General features: G+C 44.8%; 1 protein-coding gene and 1 long non-coding RNA gene across 3 annotated transcripts; one reads left to right on the top strand and one right to left on the bottom strand.

Annotated features, from left to right (window-relative positions):
* Positions 1-5,796: 5,796 nt before the first annotated feature.
* Positions 5,797-7,215, bottom strand: LOC118216179 (nuclear protein 1-like). The gene is made up of 3 exons (XM_035397241.1): positions 6,870-7,215; positions 6,334-6,481; positions 5,797-6,244 (listed from the first exon to the last, which is right to left on the bottom strand). Exons 1-2 carry the CDS (start codon positions 6,964-6,966, stop codon positions 6,354-6,356), a joined length of 225 nt encoding a protein of 74 aa, XP_035253132.1. The 5' UTR covers positions 6,967-7,215; the 3' UTR covers positions 5,797-6,244; positions 6,334-6,353.
* A 7,578-nt stretch (positions 7,216-14,793) lies between these two features.
* LOC118216275 lies at positions 14,794-20,339 on the top strand. Of its 2 annotated transcripts, none has more exons than XR_004762992.1 (3): positions 14,794-15,124; positions 17,150-18,901; positions 20,316-20,339. It is a non-coding gene; the product is annotated as an uncharacterized LOC118216275 (long non-coding RNA). The 2 variants fall into 2 exon arrangements; XR_004762993.1 differs by lacking the exon at positions 20,316-20,339 and having other exon boundaries at positions 17,150-18,736; positions 18,836-20,299.
* The last annotated feature ends 492 nt before the right edge of the window (positions 20,340-20,831 follow it).

Raw genomic sequence — 20,831 nt, 5'->3', positions numbered from 1 at the left:
GTGTGAATAAGACTGTCTAAATGAGGAAGTATGTGTGTGTCTGTGTGTGTGTGTGTATGTGTATAAGACTGTGTCTAAGTGAGAAAGTGTGTGTGTGTAAGGTGGTGTCAAAACAGGGGTGTGTGTGTGCGTGAGTGTGTGTGTGAATAAGACTGTGTCTAAGTGAGGAAGTGTGTGTGTGTCTGCGTGTGTGTGTGTATAAGACTGTGTCTAAGTGAGGAAGTGTGTGTGTGTCTGCGTGTGTGTGTGTATAAGACTGTGTCTAAGTGAGGAAGTGTGTGTGTGTCTGCATGTGTGTGTGTATAAGACTGTGTCTAAGTGAGGAAGTGTGTGTGTGTCTGCGTGTGTGTGTGTATAAGACTGTGTCTAAGTGAGGAAGTGTGTGTGTGTCTGCATGTGTGTGTGTATAAGACTGTCTAAGTGAGGAAGTGTGTGTGTGTCTGCGTGTGTGTGTCTATAAGACTGTGTCTAAGTGAGGAAGTGTGTGTGTGTCTGCGTGTGTGTGTGTATAAGACTGTGTCTAAGTGAGGAAGTGTGTGTGTGTCTGCGTGTGTGTGTATAAGACTGTGTCTAAGTGAGGAAGTGTGTGTGTGTCTGCGTGTGTGTGTGTATAAGACTGTGTCTAAGTGAGGAAGTGTGTGTGTGTCTGCGTGTGTGTGTATAAGACTGTTTAAATGAGGAAGTGTGTGTGTGTCTGCGTGTGTGTGTGTATAAGACTGTGTCTAAGTGAGGAAGTGTGTGTGTGTCTGTGTGTGTGTGTATAAGACTGTGTCTAAGTGAGGAAGTGTGTGTGTGTCTGTGTGTGTGTATAAGACTGTCTAAATGAGGATGTGTGTGTCCATACAGACTCACATGTGCTAGCTGCACATGTGGTGTGCACATAAGTGCCCCTCTATGCGCTGTCTGCGGTTTTCTTTCTCTCTTAATTCTGCTTCTCTGATGTTAATAGACATATTAGATGTCCGTAATTTGCTACCTAATTCACCAGGAGATCTATTACCTGCAGCTAGATGAGATAAAAGAGGGGGAGAGCGAAAGAAGGAGAAAAACAGCACGAGAAGCGTATTTAGCCTGTATCAGCGAGAGAGCAGATTTTCAGAAAAAAAAGCACGATTTTGTTTTATTCTGTTCCCGCTGCACAAACATCAAAAATCATGTGCACTCTCAAAAGGAAACAGATCCCATTATATTTACATTTTGCCAAGGGGTGACTTTGAGAAACCACAAGCCAGGGTTTTAATATGCGTAAAATTGGACCCTGTTTCTGTTACCATGAATCATTAGGAGCAATTATGACTTATTATTACAGCAAATTAATTGCTTAAGCAAATCCAGAAGTCCTACCGAGGTGTAAATAGATTTTCAGAGTGGCTCCCAGCTGGAAGGGTGACAATAACCCGAGACGAGGAGAGGTAGCGAGGGAGGGAGAGAGAGAGAGAGAGAGAGGGAGAGAGAACAGGATGATGTTTTTTTTCGTTCGAGCGCGTTCTGCTTGACGTGCGCTGTTCCTGCGTCGGCTGGTAGAACTTTCCGGCTCTTAATTGGAGCGCCTCGCGCGTCGTGCCCTTCCGTCGGCGCGGAAGCCTCACGAGAGGAAGGGAACGTGAGTCAGAAGTTAAGGCGGGTGGGTCCGGTGATCGACCCATCGTCCATTAGCGGCACCCAGCCACCCGGCCCGGGTTCAGAGCCGCGGAAACGCACAGGAGCACGCGCAACCCGTAAAAGCGGCTAAGTCTCAATGGCCCCCTTTCAAATTCTGAAGACTGGTTGCTAGGCAACAGGGGGAGTATTCGTACCATGACTGCTGAGGGAGTGGGGGGGGGGGGGGGGGGGGGGGGTTAGGGGGTGGAGTGGAGGGGGGGGGGGGTGGTGTGGGGGTGCGCTTAAACAGGAAGGAAACATGGCAAGACATTTGGAGAATTAACAAATTTGGGCTTAGTGAAAAAGAAAAATTTTAAGAACGTTCCCCTCATGTTGAAACATCTGCATAAGTTTCGTGCTGCTGGAATTTTTGACGTGTGTCCTGTGTTTCGCCGCGTGAGTTAAAGATGTGATGCGTAAATGTGCATTTTCATCAATTTCACCCGACTAAATATTAAATTTAATCTGGTGGACTAAATCACCTGTGTGTGCATGAGATATTACACACTGCCATACCTATCCATAATTCATCAGCCAATCAGTTAATCAAGCCTGCGAGACAAGCGACCAATATCATGTGAGCATCGTGAGATTTTCATAAAACAGTGAGAAAGAGGAGAGCAATGAAACGCTGGTTATCCTACAGTCACGTCTGTTTGGGAAAGGGAGTGAGAAATTAATCTGTTTAAACAGATTACCTTATATTATGGTACATTTTGGGGGGAGGGAGCAGGAGAGAGAGGGGGGGGGGAGAGGGGGGCAGTGGGGAGATCTGTGTGTGTGCACTGGTTGGTGCTCTGTGTGTAGAGCAGGAAACAACAGTGAGGTAATCCCCTGTAACATGGACCTGCCCAACGCGGTGATTCTGAGAGTTGCAATGCGCCAGTGATTCGCCGGGCGAAACCCAAAGAGCACGCTGCTCCAGCCCGCGCTTTCCCGCGAATCCGTAACGTCAGCGCGGAGCCAATCCACTTATCCGCGCGCAAGTCGCCTAACTAGGGCACGCATCATTCAAGCCTGAGAACAACGTGTGGGTTTGCTTCACTTAAACATTTCTCCTAGCATCCGCTTCCAATGGCTGTTTTTCTTGCTTCTGTGGTTGCTTTACAGATATGAATTGATCATAATAAAAATGTAAGATATTCTGGCGCTATATTTAAAAAGAAGATGGATTCGTCTTTGAAGCTTGGAAGCGAGCAATGTTTTCAAATGCACCAGAAGCCAAAAATTAGGCTTGACTGGACTGTTAAGTGAATTTTATTGGTTGGCTCAACAGGGCCAATCGGGGAAAAGACCTCTCCTCATTAGGTTGCACTGAGAACCTGTAGCCTGTAGTGCAATTTACCCAACAGAGCACTCGTAATATTCAGCATGCCAAGTCAGTCATTATGAGCGTATCAGTGTGTATTTATGTGTATTGTTGTATGTCCTGTGAAGCGACCTTGGGGAGGAGAAAGGCGCCGTACAAATAGAAGTTATTAATATGAGAATGGACAATTCCGTCAAGGTTTTTTTACCCTGTTTCTAGAATGTGATAACGTAGGAGAGAGAACTGTGAGACGGTCTTGTCCGTTCAGTCGCTGGAAACCGAGGAAGGGTCCTTCGCGTGCGATGTGCATCTGCTGTGCTAGGCTCGGCGAGCTTAAAGACTCATCTGCTGCAGTCGCTGGCATGAAGCTGGCACTAAGCTCTAACCTCATTAGCCATTGGCAGCACACTACCACGGCTCTCCACCAGGAGATGCTCCGCATATTTCCTGGAAGTATTATTTGTTTAGTCACTCTGAATCATTCCAAATTGTGTCTTTTCTTTCTCTTTTTTTTGGGTCATTTTTCAGAAATGCATCGCCAAGCATGTGAAAGGTGATTTTTGCTTAACTTTGGCTTAAAGAATTATTTAATTTTATTTCTTGCGCATTGACATTTCAGTTGACTATTACATTAATCAAACTCTGGCAAAACTGAATTAAGCGAGGAGTGATTGCTTATAGCTTAGTATTTTCAAAGTTAATTGATCGCAGACGTCTACTAATTTATTTTATGTCACACTGTCGCACAGAGCGGATGAACGGACTAATAGAATTTGACTGCGCTAACATTTCATTTCCTTTTGAGTGAAAAATGAAGCCGTAGACCACTTACGAAACCAAGACGTGGACGGGGATGGCGTGACTGCGAGATGCGCGTAATTACATGGCATGTCGTTGCCAATACAGCATGTCACTGTCATTGTCCCTGTTAACATAGCTCAGGAGGTGAGAGCGGTTGTCTGGCAGTCGGAGGGTTGCCGGTTCGATCCCCTGCCCTGGGCGTGTCTGAGTGTCCCTGAGCAAGACACCTAACCCCTAATTGCTCCCAACGAGCTGATTGGTACCTTGCATGGCAGCCTTTCACCGTTGGTGTGTGTGTATGTGTGTGTGTGTGTGAATGGGTAAATGAGAAGCATCAATTGTAAAGCGCTTTGGATAAAAGCGCTATATAAATGCAGTCCGTTTACAATTTACAACATGAAGTAAGTCTTATCATCTTCCCCAGGAGTGACAGTGACAATGCTCTCCATTCCTCTCCCCTTATCTCTCTTTCTCATTGTGCGAATTTCTCTATCTTCGCTCCGTGATTCAGTTTCAATAGCCAGACTTTATTGCTTATTGAACCACATGAAGCAAACATCAGTAGCTACCTACAAATACATTTCTACAGTTCTTGTTAGAAAGAGTAACATTTATTGTATTGTGCAATTGTGGCAGTTTATTTATCGAATGGAATAAATACCTGTTATTCTAAGAGATTTAGGGGTCTCGGGGCCTGGTGACGGTGATAACACTGGTGCCTGGTCATACAGAGAGGATCTTATGATGATATAGTGAGGGAAATCCAGAAAACAGTTAAAATTGGGAATTACTTTATTATCTATTGATATCTCTGTAATGTTGAAGTGCAGTTGTGTCTCATGGTTGCTGTAAGCATCAGAAACCTCTGGCTCTACTGTGCACACGAGCATCTGTGTCAGCTCCAGCTGACATACTGTACGAAGAATGAGCATGTTTATTTGTTGTCGATTTCATTACTGCTGATTAAATGCTGAATTTTGTAATGGTGCAAGACATTGACACTTTTCGAGCGTGTAATGGTTTTATAGTGCAAGTGAAGTCCGTCTGGGGGGAAAGGAATTTTAGTTTCCGGCAGACCCGGAGTGCAGGCTCCAGGACCGATGAGATTTGGGATCATAGCGTCCATTCGTACATTCAGCCCTCGTACTGTATGGGACCTTTTTCTCCCTTAACAAATATTTTCCAATTCGCATTCGTTTCACAGGCCGTTTCACATTTTGCCACGGGTCTCTAACGGTAAAACCAGCCGTCGAAAAGAGCTCCAGCTTCCTTCCGTCAGTCTTACGACTGTGAAGCATTTTATTATTTAAGTAACACTGCCCCCTCTTGCCAGTCATGTGTACTGCAGGCTTTTTTGGCTTGAATTCTGTAGAATCCCATTGTTGTCCAGCATACAAATATGCCTTTTTACGGCATTTTGAAGTTAAACCTGATATTATGAAATAGAAATGAAATGTAACGTTGTTGTTGTGCGTGATGAGTATGATAAAATAATATTTTATAATAATAAGTTAAGTATTATTTGACAATTCATTGACTCATTTGTATATGTTGCTGCATTCATTCTTTATCAGTAGGCTACTTATTTCATAAAGGCCTATTTATTTCATTCTGACAAAAATGGGATGCCATAGAACTGGGCCTAAACCCCTAAAACAAACCGTGATTTTGTATTAAAACATGGGTTAGCTCATTAAAATGTAAACCGGCCCACTGCCATTTTTAAAGGAGAGCACACCGTCTGCCCTCCGTAGGCATTTTCCCCGTTTTTCTCATTCAGACAGAGAGAAAGCAGAAAGGGCTACAGAGACGGAATAACAGTATAGAAAGTGCCATGCCCATAGGCAGTTTGAAACGCTGACGCACGTGTTAATTTGTGTTAACTGATGTGTGTTAATAGCACGCGTTCCCCCACGCCCAATATCTTCAAGCGTAACATAAACCAAGCTAACAGCAGCCAACTGCGTGTACTAAGAAGGAACATTTTCAACAAGGTGGAAAACGTGTGGCGCTAAGTGATCCAAAATGACTGAAGCAGAAAACGATTCAATGTTCGATCATTTTATTTCAAATGTCATGAATACACTTAAGCTTAAAAGCTTTTTCGATGCTCATATAACCTCCATTTCTGTATGGAAATGACTGCACAGGACACAACGTCCTTAGCACAGTCCAACAGATTAATATGAATAAGTACTGACTTCCAATACATATCTTACTGATATTGAACTGAAATGAGACCAATTGCATCATGTTCCATGTCAAGGAGGAGGATAGTTCAACTCCACTCACACAATGTGTGAACAACACACAGCTCCTCTGCTCTATGCCAGAGGACTTGGCTTTGCCAGAGCTTCTAAATAGCCAGGATTCCCCATTCGTTTCTCCACAGCTGCTATTCGTTCCTTCGCTCTTTGACGCTGCCGTCTGCGTGCGTCTCTTCGTCAGCCGCTCAGGTTGCCATGGTCCGTTGCCAGGGTTAGCTGTCCGATACTGAAAGAGAGAGTAAGTAACCAGAGTAAGTGCATATCAACACGTTTACATTGTCAGGTCATCTCGTTCACACACTGACACTCACACACCTCCTTTCCTGGCTCCTCTATCACTCCTTAGATCGTCTCTCCGCGTTGCGGAGTTTTTCAATGATCTTTCTCTCGTGACCAGCAGGGTTCGGTCTGTTGGTGTTGCAGCTGGCTTCGCGTTTGGTCCTCCCCTTGCGACTGGCACCACCTGCGCAGACACACTTACTGTAACTATCAGGCAACACGCGGCGCAATGTTTACATTGCAAACTGAAAAAGCGCACGTTAGCCTAAGCTATAGAATCAGTTAGACCAACTTCTGCTAGTGACAAAAACTAACTAGCAAGAAAGCTGGGTAGCAGACTTTTAAAAAAAAGAGGCTGCTTTGTCATGGTTACGACATGCTTCAAATGACAGGCCTACATGAAATACAAACAAAGCACATACTCGAGACCGAGGACTTCATTCGGTTGCTGTAAGCATTCCATTTCCAACTTATGTCCAGAGAAAATATAGCCTACAATATGTTGGCTACAAATGTAGCCTATACTGGACGGAGTTAAAATGATCAAAGTAGAGGTCGGAAAAATGCCTTACCGGAATAACGGTCAGTCAGGTTGTAATATTCATATTCGTCAAAGTAACGTTGTTCAAAAGTGGTGGGCTCCATGTTCTTCACTTCCACAAAACTCATATTTGTTCTGTTTCAAAGGTTAGCAAGTAAACAAACGGCAACCCTCAACTGATTCAAAAGAAACACACCGTTTCTAATTTACGAAAATGGCACTCCAGAAAAATATATAGCCTACCTATCGCTTTTTATACCAAACAAAAACTACTTTCTTGTTGTTTCCGTCTGTCTCGCGTCTTCCTCTCTTCTTTTTCTTGTTGTTTTGCTCTTTCTGTTTACCAGTCATTCGGTTTTTATAGCAGTATTTCCCCGCCCTCTCCCGGGACTCACTTCTTACCCTCCGCCCTGTTACGAGTTTATGTGTTACTCACGAATTGCATCAGATTTTTTGCCCAACGTTTATTCAGCTGAAAAAAAAACAGTTGAAATGAGTCAGCTGTATACATATTTTTCTATTGTTTCTTTATGTTCGAATAGCTAATTCAATTTATAGTTAAGTCATTTGGGTAAGTGCATTTCGCAAGTTGGCAAACACCACTCGAGCTAGATACCGTTACAATAGCCTACTGTAAGTGCCACCGTGGGCGCACGCCTCAAGACCATGCTCAGAACCTTTATTTTCTGTTTCTCGGGTTATGTAGGCTATAGATGAGATCATCATTTTCAGAATATATCTATTTCAGGAAAAATCTGTTTTATTTTGTTTAGTGTCTTAAGTGCTTTTCGTGAAATAGATCAAATAAAGGCACACTATACGTTCATAGGCAACCGTTTGTAAACATAGCTTGTTAGGCTACAGTGGACATAACTTTTCAAATAAATTCTGGAATGTTCCAGAAATTCCATATGCTACGTGCTCTTGCTGTTTATGAGTCACATGCACTGTACCCAAACAGACTCAAGGAAAGAAAAAACCTCAGGGCAGGGAGTACTTCTCTAGCCAAATATGACCGTGAGTAGAGCAGTGACGTAGAGCAGTACGGAAAACTGGACGGGTAGAACGTTCTACTCCGTGCTGCGGTGCACGAATGCGGTACCTCTATCCACTACTTCCCATAGACTTTTTATTTATTTTAATTTTATGGTAAACATCTTTCCCTGGCTAAATATATTCATATATAAATAGATGTTTACTGTACTTGTAATGGACCCGTGACCCGTCCCAACTTTCATATCTCGCAATCTGAATGTATTTTGTACTTTGGACTGCACTACAAGCATACAGTATATTGCCCTTGATAGGCATCTGTCCAACAAATTAATCACACAAACACAAGACTGTAAAACACTTGAAACTCCAGTCATTTATCACACGATTTTATTCACTCTGTAGAATATTAACTTGCATATCCTATTTTTTGCTACCTTTGGCCAGGAACCATCTTGCCATTTTCAGATTATATGAATCTATTTAATATTTAATGGGCCTTTATTAAAAAATGGGTCTTTAATTATGATTCAAATGAAGAGTCAGGGGCCTTACGAGGTTTTCTGTTGAAGATCTATGGTTGTAGTGGGCTGATGGGGTTTATGCTTTTGAGAAACCTATAACGTATTGTGGAGCAAGACCAAGCCGTAAAACCAATTAGTGAAATTTGAAACTAATTTCTGAAAGAAACTGGAAGCCAGTATAATGAGGCTGAGATGGGTGTTTTTTTTCTCTTCTTCTTCTTTTGTTTGGTATTAGCGTAGCTTTTCTTTCCTGGTCAGCAGATTCTGACTGTATTCTTCCCCAAACACTCATAGCACCTGTTTTTCATTACGCAGTGACTCACCGCGCCGTTTTCTGCCGCTCTCCGAAGTGCCGGTTTGAGGCCGGTAGTTTGCTGAGCGCATATTTTCCATCCGTATCACACAGGAGGCAGAGTTATAAAATGATAATAATACAGAAATAAAAAGTGAAAGCGCACGAGCGCCCAGCTTGCTCCCACGCGCTCAAGGCTTAACCAGGCATATGAAAACATGCTCACAGCAATCTACCCCCGCCAGATGCCTCCGTCTCGTGATAGTTTGTAATTGAATGTAAATGCAAATTCGATAAACAAACTGAAATATTAAATTCCTTTTAGAGCTACTTGAGGGCAAGCTATAATATTTGCAAATATAAACTGTCATGTTGGTTAATTTGATAATGAGAAGAACATATTTTGAACCAGGATTAATTCACATCCTCATAATACCATATATTTTATGTAAAATCATCTTACATTATGCTCATTCTTTCTCCTCCCTAAATAAAATGACTGTTAATTACTTAGTTGTCTTTTAGTGGGTTTAAACTTCCACTGTGACAAACAGACAGACAGACTGACAGATAGATTGATAGATAAATAATTGGTGTTGTCGGGGAAGTGAGGATTAAGTAAAATATGTTTAATTTCTGAATCCAGCAGTTTCAACAGCTAAAACTCTCATTTAATGTTTGGCACTCTGAATACCAAACTGAAGTACATCAGAAGTTAAATCCAACACTTATCCAACATGTAAAATACATTTATTTGATTTAATTTGTTAATTATTTTCAGATATCAATTATCAATTAAATCACTGAATCCACTGATAGGCAGAGCCACCTGGTTGGTTCAACATTTATCAAAATGTACAACAGATTATAATGAAGAGATTTAAAAATTAAAAAAAATTACAACAAATATGCAACATCTAATCTAAAGACAGAGGTTAACGTAAACAAGTAATGTTACATAGACAAGTTCACAGTGTTGTGGAAAGTCAACATGTTTATTAATCTAAGGAAGAGAGACTGAGACACTACTTCAAGCTTCAAGCGTTTTATTAAATCTGCAGATAGGAGACACGGTTCAAGAGCTCTCGCAGGAGAGAATCTCAAAAAAGTTTCTGTCTGTGTTTGTTTCTAAGAGACACACACACACACACACACACTCCTTTGTTCTTTCTCACCAGTACTTTCCCCCTCACGTGTTGTTAGCCTAGCCTGTGTGGGTCGCACAGACTCTAGTCTCCTGGCGTGAAGTTTGGCCTTGGCGATAAGGAGGAGTGGGATGTACCGCCACCTCCCTAAGGGGAACTGGCAGGGGCTTAACAGAAACAGAAAAAAGTGGTTGCAACAGATTATACATAAAAAAATACAAGCAGGTAGTCACATACTCAGAGGCACAGTTTAGAACATACGCAATACATAATGTGTGTGCCTTATTGTTGCTAAACTTTTGTTTTTTCATTATTAACACCATTAAATCACAACTGTCTATTGCAACAGTCACAAAATAAATGAGTGAAAGGAGATACCAAACCACAGCTTTGTCTCTCCCAAGATAATCCGAAGTATGTGCCAAGACCAAAGTTCAAAAAAGACATCAGAATATTTCAAAAAGACCAGGGATGAAATGTAGCACGCCAGACTTAGATGCAAGATTCAGATGCCAACTTTTAACTTATTTAAAAAACTACGAAAGGCCCACATTTTATTTCACTGAAAGAGGGGGGACACACCTGCTCTTCTCCTACTCCATGCGTAATTAATTTTAATGATCAGGGCAGATCAAGAAGTACTGATTTCTTCCATTTTATATATTATTTTCGGTTCAGGTCAATATTCAATAGATCAGGCTATTGGGAAATAGGGAATGGGGAATTGGGAAACCTTTACCCCTTCTAACCCAGACCGGAGATTGACCGCTTTAGACTGCACCATGCAGCCCTTGACCCACTTTAAATATCTTTGGAGTTCCGACTGGATAATATTACTGGTAGCTATGTAAGATTATCTTATTATGGTTATCTGTCCAGTCATACCCTATTTTGTTACAGTAGGTATTGCTAATTGTTTTACGTTAGGTTTACTTTTCATTATAAACAGGCCTCTGTGCCTTCTTGGTGAATACACATTTTTGAATTCCTGAGAGTAACACTGATGTTCTCCACTTCTGTACTTCTCTGTGGATAAGAGGGTCTCAGTCACTGTAATTTAATGGGAAGGTGTAATGTGGGTGTAATGGGGGTGTGATGGGGTGTAATGGGGTGTAATGGGATTTATGGGAGTGTGATGGGGTGTAATGGGGTGTAATGTGGGTGTAATGGGGGTGTGATGGGGTGTAATGGGGGTATGATGGGGTTTATGGGGGTGTAATAGGGTGTAATGGGGTGTAATGTGGGTGTAATGGGGGTGTGATGGGGTATGATGGGGTTTATGGCGGAGTAATAGGGTGTGATGGGGTGTGATGGGGTTTAGGGGGTGTGATGGGGTGTAATGTGGTGTAATGGGGTGTAATGGGGGTTATGGGAGTGTGATGGGATGTAATGGGGTGTAATGTGAGTGTAATGGGGTGTAATGGGGGTTATGGGAGTGTGATGGGGTGTAATGTGGTGTAATGGGGTGTAATGGGATTTATGGGAGTGTGATGGGGTGTAATGGGGTGTAATGGGGTGTAATGTGGGTGTAATGGGGGTGTAATGGGGGTATGATGGGGTTTATGGGGGTGTAATAGGGTGAGATGGGGTGTAATGGGGTGTGCTGGGGGTGTGATGGGGTGTAATGGGGTGTGCTGGGGGTGTGATGGGGTGTAATGGGGTGTAATGTGGGTGTAATGGGGGTGTAATGGGGGTATGATGGGGTTTATGGGGGTGTAATAGGGTGAGATGGGGTGTAATGGGGTGTGCTGGGGGTGTGATGGGATTTATGGGGGTGTGATGGGGTTTAGGGGGGTGTGATGGGGTGTAATGGGGTGTTATGGGGGTGTAATGGGGGTGGAACACAGGACCCCTCTATGTGGGCCGCCAACTCCAACCAGCATCCTTCATTTGTAAAAAAAGACTTGGCCACTCTTGACTTGAGGGAAATGCAGCTAAAATGTCCTTTTTGCACCTCTCTCAGAAACAAGACATTCCGTTTCCTCGGTGGTGCCAAATTGTGCTGATGCCAGATGTAACCCCGAATTACCCCCCACCTCTCCTTCCTGTCTCTGGCCCTGGTGCAAAGCCAGATGGAGGCCGTGAGACGGAACCGGCAGCCAGGCGGAAAGCCGACCCGGCGCCGTGCTGCGGGGGAGCGGTGGGGGATAATGGCCGCCGGCCTCGACCCCCAGGCCCCCAGGCCCCTCTACCCCCAGGCCCCCAGGCCCCTCGACCCCCAGGCCCCCAGGCCCCTCGACCCCCAGGCCCCCAGGCCCCTCGGCCCCCAGGCCCCAGGCCCCCAGGCCCCCAGGCCCCTCGACCCCCAGGCCCCCAGGCCCCTCGACCCCCAGACCCGCTAGCCAGTGACCTGCAGACGCGCTAATAAAACTCGCTAATAAGACCATCTCAATCAATCTGGATTTGCGCATCTTAATGGCTCGCGCCATTTATGCCCCGAGCACGGGCCATTTAAATGCACAGCTGCACCCTCAGGACAACCTCAGATCATAGGGTCACTGGTTCTGTGACATCTTTAAATCTTCTGGGTGTGGTAGCGAATGTACAGAAGCTGTGGGCTCAAGTCTTGGATAATCATTTATGTTACGTTTCGGGCATGCAGTGGAGGCTTTTATAAGAACACCTCACACAACTACATTTTATATTCGAACAGGTACTGGAGCCATTCAGTAGAAGTACCTTATGCGAAGACTCAACAACAGTGCCTCACCTGCGAATTGAACCTGCAACCACTAAATGACGAGCTCGGGTCCGTATCACGACGCTGCCACAGGCTAAATACGCTAACTTCCGCTAACTAGCGTAGTATTCTGTACTGTTGAACAAGACCGGGCCAGAAATTCTAGGCTTGAGGAGCTGCAGGGTCTCTTATTTTTGTTTTTCTCTTTAAAATCACCAACCGGTTCAGACTCATGATTCCAGGTGAGGTGCATTACCTGCATAGCGGACGACTGCGTTAATCGGTCAGCTAAGTGCTGAGCCTGCGACCCTCCGGGACCGGGGATGCAGGCGGACGGAGAGAATGACCTATTTAAACGCGGTACGGAGCGGAGGAGAGGAGCGAGGGATACCGCCGAATTGCAGACCGATTGCCTGGCGCGCCCGTCCCCGGTGCCGTTGTACCTACAAGGTGCTAATGACCATAATCGACTTGACTTGAATTAACTCGGGAAGTAGCGCAGGGGGTGACCGGCGCTACACAAGGAAACGGCTCCTGGGGTACTGCCATTCAGCCGGTGTGTAATCAAATTAGCCGCCTCAAATTAACTGTCAGGCTCATAACCAGAGATGGGAGCGCGTTGGGCGCTCTTGACTCAAAGTAATGGGAAAGGTTATTTCCGTAATGGCTTACAAATTGCTGTAATTTAGTCCTGTCAAGTCATTTGCTTCTGGCCCTCAGCTATGGTGTGGACAACACTGATAAAGAAAGGAGAGAGCAGTTCCGCGGGCTAGAATCGTGTGGGAGAGCTGTGGAGGTTCAGTGGCTGATATAGCTGCACTGTGTGGGAGATGTGTAGAGGTTCAGTGGCTGATATAGCTGCACTGTGCGGGAGAGCTGTAGAGGTTCAGTGGCTGATATAGCTGCACTGTGTGGGAGATGTGCAGAGGTTCAGTGGCTGATATAGCTGCACTGTGTGGGAGATGTGTAGAGGTTCAGTGGCTGATATAGCTGCACTGTGTGGGAGAGCTGTAGAGGTTCAGTGGCTGGTATAGCTGCACTGTGTGGGAGATGTGTAGAGGTTCAGTGGCTGATATAGCTGCACTGTGTGGGAGATGTGTGGAGGTTCAGTGGCTGGTATAGCTGCACTGTGTGGGAGAGCTGTGGCGGTTCAGTGGCTGGTATAGCTACACTGTGTGGGAGATGTGTAGAGGTTCAGTGGCTGGTATAGCTGCACTGTGTGGGAGATGTGTAGAGGTGCAGTGGCTGGTATAGCTGCACTGTGTGGGAGATGTGTAGAGGTGCAGTGGCTGGTATAGCTGCACTGTGTGGGAGATGTGTGGACGTTCAGTGGCTGATATAGCTGCACTGTGTGGGAGATGTGTAGAGGTGCAGTGGCTGGTATAGCTGCACTGTGTGGGAGATGTGTGGAGGTTCAGTGGCTGATATAGCTGCCCAGTGTGGGAGATGTGTAGAGGTTCAGTGGCTAGTATAGCTGCACTGTGTGCTGGTATGTGGAGTGTGCAGAAACGCATGGGGTCATTAATAATGACCCAGTTAGATACCTGCACACGGTTTTACAGCATGACTGTGTGAAGATTATTCAGGGACGTGTTTGTTTTTCTTGCTTGTGAGTACTGTTCTTCCTGACCCCCCCCCCCCCCCCCGCTCCACTCCTGTGTCACGAGACACAACCACCTTTTCAGTTCCCCATATTCAACTCGTGTTATTAGTTTTATTCATTTGAACTGCTGCAGTGGAAAGAACTCTGTTCACTTCAGTGAGTCAGTGTGTGCACAGCACACATGCTCTGTCTTATCAAATACATTCTTTATTCTGCTTAGTCCATGTGTAAACGCTGCAGTAACCCACCATGCGCTCTCGCTGTCTCGCTCACTCACTCGCTCGCTCTCTCATCCGGAGGAGGATTACAGTGCTGCCAGAGAGGGGGGGGGGGGGGGGGGTGTGTGCCAGGAGACACCCTGTTCTCTAAAGAGCAGCTGGCTCCGGCTGTGTAACCCCCCCCCCCCCCCCCCCCACGCCCCCCCCCACCCCCCACACACACACAGACACACACCCCCCCCCATTGCACCTTCATTATTACATTTACACTGAGACATTCAGTGGCCGCTCGAATCCAGGGCGTACAGCAAGGTTATAAGAACAGTGCCTGAGGTACAACATCATATCATATGATGACAGTGTAAATATATTCTGTATTTAACCTTCTGTGTTGATGTGTTTGTTTTTTCTTTTTTCTGCAGTCATTCAGGGCGTATTTACATATTTACTGACTTAATGAGGTATTATTTCAGCTTGTTTTCCAATTGGAAAGGATTTACACGTACAGCAGCCGTACACCTGTCTCTACGCGATTTATGAATCGCGCACAGTTTCAGCTCAACAGCAAGAAGCGTTTGAGGCCGTGATTATTCACAGCAAGGCGCGCATTAATTAAACGGTCCCAATCTGTATGCTAATTTTCTCGTCACTAGCATGCATCTATCTCGTGCTCACAGCCTTTCCGCGTGTGCTGGAATGGAGAGGCATAGACTTGCTATAAGAAATGCTATAAGATGCTATAAGAAAGCTGCACGACGGATGAAGCAGTAAGACGCGGTTATAATAGGCTTGCAAATGGCTGCGTCACAGATCCTCGGATGCACTAGAAACGTACGTTTTAATTATTCTTGTTTATTCTGCTCGCGAACTGTATGGATGTCCGCGCAGCTCAGTGTGGGGTCTGCGTTCCTCTGGAAGATGGAAGTACACACGACAGCGTACGGAGGGCAGGCACTGATTGGTGTCAGAAAGGACAGCATCTCTATTGTTTATTTTTTCCCCTCCAGAATTCATTCGTTTTCAGGCTGTGGCAGTCCCTACCGCTTGTGATCATCTGTTATTGTTGTTACCCAGCTTTGATGCCATATGGGTCATTATTATTAACATTTCTAATCAGTGCTGCTTTGTTGATGACATTAACAGGCTACATCTGTCATGCCTATGCAGTTCTCCACTTCTTTATAATTGTGTGACCTTTCTACTTCTGTGTATAGCATAATCAAACATCGTAGCTAACATGGTTATATGTGTTAGAGCAATGTATTATATCTCTCAAGAATCAGTCGCCCCAACAAACATTTTCCCACAGAGCGAAGCCGTTGCCACGCGCAGATATTTAAACGGGGGGGGGGGGGGGGGGGATGGGGTGTTTGATAACTTTTTCATATAATTAATAATTTTAAAATTGTGCTTTGTGTTCACTCTGATTGCTTTGTCTAATATTACATTTTGTGCAAGTATCTGCACCTATTCAGCATGACAAATATGCAATAATAGAGGAAATCAGGAAAGGGAAAAATGTATTGTTACGGCACTGTAAATTCTTGTTACCAACAATATCGTGGATTCCATCGGAATACCGTAATGTTTGTAATAACGGAGTTATAACGGCATGCACAAACATCCAGCTCCTTACTTTCGTTGAATCTTCTGCATGTATTGCTCACTTTTTAGTTGAAACAAAATATATCTCGACAGAAAACCTTTCTTGCAAGGTATTTTACATCAATTGCTTAGCGTTTTAGTTAATTTACTTGATAATTTACATGGTAACAATCACAGTCTATGGTCACAATCCAAACGAAAACACTCATGACCTGACACGTGCTGTATTAATAGTTAGTTGTGCAAGTTCTACCATTTTGGTATAAATAAATAAACAGGAAAAGGCACCTTGAATACTTCTGAGTGTAGTTAAGACAGGCGTGCTGCAGTGTTCTCGCTGAACAATCGAATTTATCACGGATTTATATCAGATTGTCGACATGGTTAAAGAAAATGTGTCCGTAATGGATAAAGAAAATCTGTCCGTAGTGGTACATTCTCCTGGCGATCTCAGATTGGTAAATTCTGCTATAACATTATTTGCACGGACTCCAGCATCCAACATCTAGACGTTTATTTAGTTAGCTTGACGAATGAAACGTGAGTGTATTGAACCATTTGAAGCACCTCCAGCCGGGCAAGTACAACGCAAATCTGTAGACATTTGCTTCATCCCATATTTATTTTTACTACAGAAATAACGTACTACATTATATGTGTGTACTAATTATTTGAGGTTCTGAGTGGATGAGTCCGTGATAGATGAAAATCCAAAGACCTAAGTGATCAGAACAATAGAGATATGTGTCTGAACTTTATTTTAATTTATAGAATATGTATCCCATCAACTGGCATGCTCTGATGACTAGACCTTGGGCAGATACTTTATTTGAAGTTACCACCCCTTTGTAAAACTCAGTAAAATACCTCAAACGGCTGCCAATTTGAAAAGAAGTGTCTGATAAAAATTCTTCTTTCACATGACAGTAAGTTTTACTTAGCAACATGTTTTGTTGAAAATGTTCAGGGATGTACAGGAGGTTCCAAAGGTTTTAAGTTCTTCAAATACGTATTTCACCCAGGTCTGCTGATCACCATGGTTACCAGACCTTTGGACAGTAGTGCAGGAGTTCTACAATAAAAACACTAGATTGTGCCTCACAGTGAATAAGGAATATCGTACCTATTGAAATGGAATCAGTTGGCCAAGACATTACATTGTATATCCAAGAAGTGTAAAAAAAAACAGACGTTTCCTGTTGAATCATGAATGCTTTTTTCCAGAAAAATGTCTTGTGTTTGATCGTGTAGGTGACAGAGTAGCAGTTGAGCCTGCAGTGCCTCCTGAGATGGATGAGTTTTTCAAAACTGGCCCCACCATCTTCTGCTGCGCCACACCCCCAGACGTCTGGGGCTGCACCACACCCCCAGACGATGGGAACCTCTCCAGGTACTACACACACAGTGCCGACTTCTGTTACCATTGAGCGATCTGCCAAATTGTGCAGAGTTAAATATATTTTAAAGTTCTTGAACTAGACTCACGCACATATAAAACTGGCCACTTGTTAATGCTATGTCCATCCCACAAAGTTTCACTGACATTAGTGGCAGTCTTTCAGAGTTCAGCGCTGTCAGTGTCTGCTCCCGCCCACAGGTAAACTGTGGAACACTCGCAGGGCTCAGGTCAGGTGACTCTGGGCAGCACTGTGCTGGTCTGTGGTGCAGGTAAACTGTGGAACACTCGCAGGGCTCAGGTCAGGTGACTCTGGGCAGCACTGTGCTGGTCTGTGGTGCAGGTAAACTGTGGAACACTCGCAGGGCTCAGGTCAGGTGACTCTGGGCAGCACTGTGCTGGTCTGTGGTGCAGGTAAACTGTGGAACACTCGCAGGGCTCAGGTCAGGTGACTCTGGGCAGCACTGTGCTGGTCTGTGGTGCAGGTAAACTGTGGAACACTCACAGGGCTCAGGTCAGGTGACTCTGGGCAGCACTGTGCTGGTCTGTGGTGCAGGTAAACTGTGGAACACTCGCAGGGCTCAGGTCAGGTGACTCTGGGCAGCACTGTGCTGGTCTGTGGTGCAGGTAAACTGTGGAACACTCACAGGGCTCAGGTCAGGTGACTCTGGGCAGCACTGTGCTGGTCTGTGGTGCAGGTAAACTGCGGAACTGCCGCAGGGCGCCGGCCATTCCACCTGCATCATTAGCTGCCAGTATGGAACTGCTGCCAGGTCTGTTAACAGGCCTCATTGTTGTGGCGCATATCAGCAGACCCAGGGCAGATAAGTTTGTTCCTCCCATGTTCAGAACAACCCACCAATCATTAAAATCCTGCATAAGTCACTAGCTGGAATATATTTTATTTAAAAAGGCACTGTGTTGATAACAGGAGTGCCAAGGATGGCTTGTGGTTGGCACCGTCTCTAGCAGTCCTGTTTTATTTCCCTAAAAAGAGCAATATTTTTGAGAATCCTATCAGCTACAGATTGCTCACCTCCCCGTCACACATAGCTGCACCCTTCAACTAAACACTGCAGCACCGAAAGATTAATTCTGTATCTCACTGTTTTCCCGCATATCAGAATTTTCAGGAAGTGAACAGCGAGTAAGAGTGGTTAAGTCTTTAATCCTCTTATAGCACTTTCCTCTACATGCTGCTTCACTGGAAGCGGTGAACATATTGAAAAAGTCGTCACCTCATTTTATTCTTTTCATGCACATTATGTGCGACGTTGCCACACACTGTCATTTTGTTTAATAGTTTTACAATGTTTTATATTTTCCTTGGCCTTATTTAACTATAACAACATCCCTTCCTCTGAATTTCATCACAGGACCAATTGGGCTGGTCTGCTTGCTGGTTGCTAAGGCGATGGGTGCATCACAGGTGGTGATAAGTGGTGAGGAAGGGAAATCTGATGGGTGTCTGCCATATTCATTGTGATATCAGTTGCCTTATTTAACTATAACAACATCCCTTCCTCTGAATTTCATCACAGGACCAATTGGGCTGGTCTGCTTGCTGGTTGCTAAGGCGATGGGTGCATCACAGGTGGTGATAAGTGGTGAGGAAGGGAAATCTGATGGGTGTCTGCCATATTCATTGTGATATCAGTTGTCTCGCAATTGTGCGATAACAGTGGAAGACATTTTGCTACATTGTCTGCCAATAACAACATCTAATCAAAGTAGTCTGAACAAAGTTGTTCAGTAGCATTGCTCAGGGTTAGGGGGTGTTCAGTAGCATTGCCCAGGGTTAGGGAGTGTTCAGTAGCATTGCTCAGGGTTAGGGGGTGTTCAGTAGCATTGCCCAGGGTTAGGGGGTATTCAGTAGCATTGCTCAGGGTTAGGGGGTGTTCAGTAGCATTGCACAGGGTTAAAGAGTGTTCAGTTGGGATCTCACCCCTCTAATGACCCCCACTAGTTGATCAGGTGCCCACTGTGTGCTTGCTAAAGCTACCCATTCGGCTTCTTCCTCCACTCATGTATGTGGTGTGAAAAGAAGTGGCTGGTCACATGCTTCAGAGGGGAACGTGTGCTTATCTACACTGTCCTGTGCAGCAAGAGCACAGCTGTGTATGATTGGACTTTCCAAATTGGGGGAAAAAATGGGGAAGTTTTGTGCTTTGTTTGGATGACTGTTACGTCTCTCAAGGTGTCTAGGGGTAGGAGGGAGTACGTAACGTATATAGCAAAGTAAAGTGTCCGGGTGAAAAGGTGTTCAGCACGTTTAGGGTAAATAATCAGGTCAGGCAAGGTTGCAGGTGATATTAAAGGTGTTATTATTATAAGAGTGCAAGTGAAGTGATATATACATGTGTTACAAGTTTACACAAAACAAAGACACAACTAGGTCACAAGGCCAAGGGACATGGATGTAGCCAAAGAAATGAAATAAACAAAACCAAACAGCGCTAGAACAAATGATAATCTGACTAGCTATGCAAAACAAAAGACTGTCTATCTAACTACTCTTACAAACCAAAATACACAGTTGGCAACCACCCCTTTTCTAATGTGTCCATACAAGTTTCCTCCTGAGTGTAGGCCTCTCTCGTACCTGCCCCAGGGCCTGAACCACACGCAGACAACCACACATACACAAGCAGGGGAAACGTTTACACGCACAACACAGGTCTCTAAATCTCTACCACACATACACAACCACACAGCAAAAACAAACAGAGATCAAATGACAGAGAGAGGAGCAGCAGCAGCAGCCACGCAGCTTTTATCTTCCAGAGGAGGGATGTGATTGGTGGAGGCGGGACCAGGTTAACGATGATTGACAGCGGAGACAGCGAATGGGATGATGATTGGCTCTCCTGCAGCCTTACAGAGGGGAAAAAAAAAAAACACACACGACGTGGAACGTAACAATGACCCACCAATTAGCACAGTTTAAATTAAAGCTTTGCACCTATTGAAATGTACAATTCATTCTGCTAATGCTCCACAACAAACTGTAGATGTTTACAGCAGAATGCAAGGCTGTCCGAGATGACCGTGCCCCTCCCCAGCGCTGCCGTCAGAGAGGTGGAGATCCGAGGGAGTTTTCGCTACTGCAACACGTAAATAACCTCCGCCACGGCCGCCATCTTCACATGCGGCCGGCCTGACCACTGGTGTCCGCTCTCACTACATTGCAGTACATTACATTTCATTACATTACATTACAGTACATTACATTGCATTGCCTTGCATTACAGGGCATTACATTGCATTGCCTTGCATTAAAGGGCATTGCATTACATTACATGTATTTGGCAGATGCTTTTATCCAAAGCGACGTACAATAAGCGCATACCGAAGGTCATTGGAACACCTACGAAACGCAGGTCAGATAAGGTACATACAGGTCTGCGCGGGAGTGTTTTTTCAGTCCCGCACCCGCCCGCAAACTGCTACGTTTCTGACCACTCCACGCCCGCTCCGGCGACACGTCTGTTCCGCTCCCGCCCGCAACCGTGGATATTTTAACCACTCCCGCCCGCA

The sequence above is a fragment of the Anguilla anguilla genome, chromosome 17 (genome assembly GCF_013347855.1).
Source record: "Anguilla anguilla isolate fAngAng1 chromosome 17, fAngAng1.pri, whole genome shotgun sequence".
Lineage (NCBI taxonomy): Eukaryota > Metazoa > Chordata > Actinopteri > Anguilliformes > Anguillidae > Anguilla > Anguilla anguilla.
The sequence above is the reverse complement of the archived record's forward strand: the minus strand, read 5'-3'. Positions and strand labels throughout refer to the sequence as shown.

Excerpts from the sequence above, each read along its gene's own strand:
- LOC118216179 (XM_035397241.1), bottom strand. The coding sequence starts at position 6,966 with ATGAGTTTTGTGGAAGTGAAGAACATGGAGCCCACCACTTTTGAACAA. Across the intron at positions 6,482-6,869 it reads CCTGACTGACCGTTATTCCG|GTGGTGCCAGTCGCAAGGGG; the intron begins GTAAGGCATTTT and ends GTGTCTGCGCAG.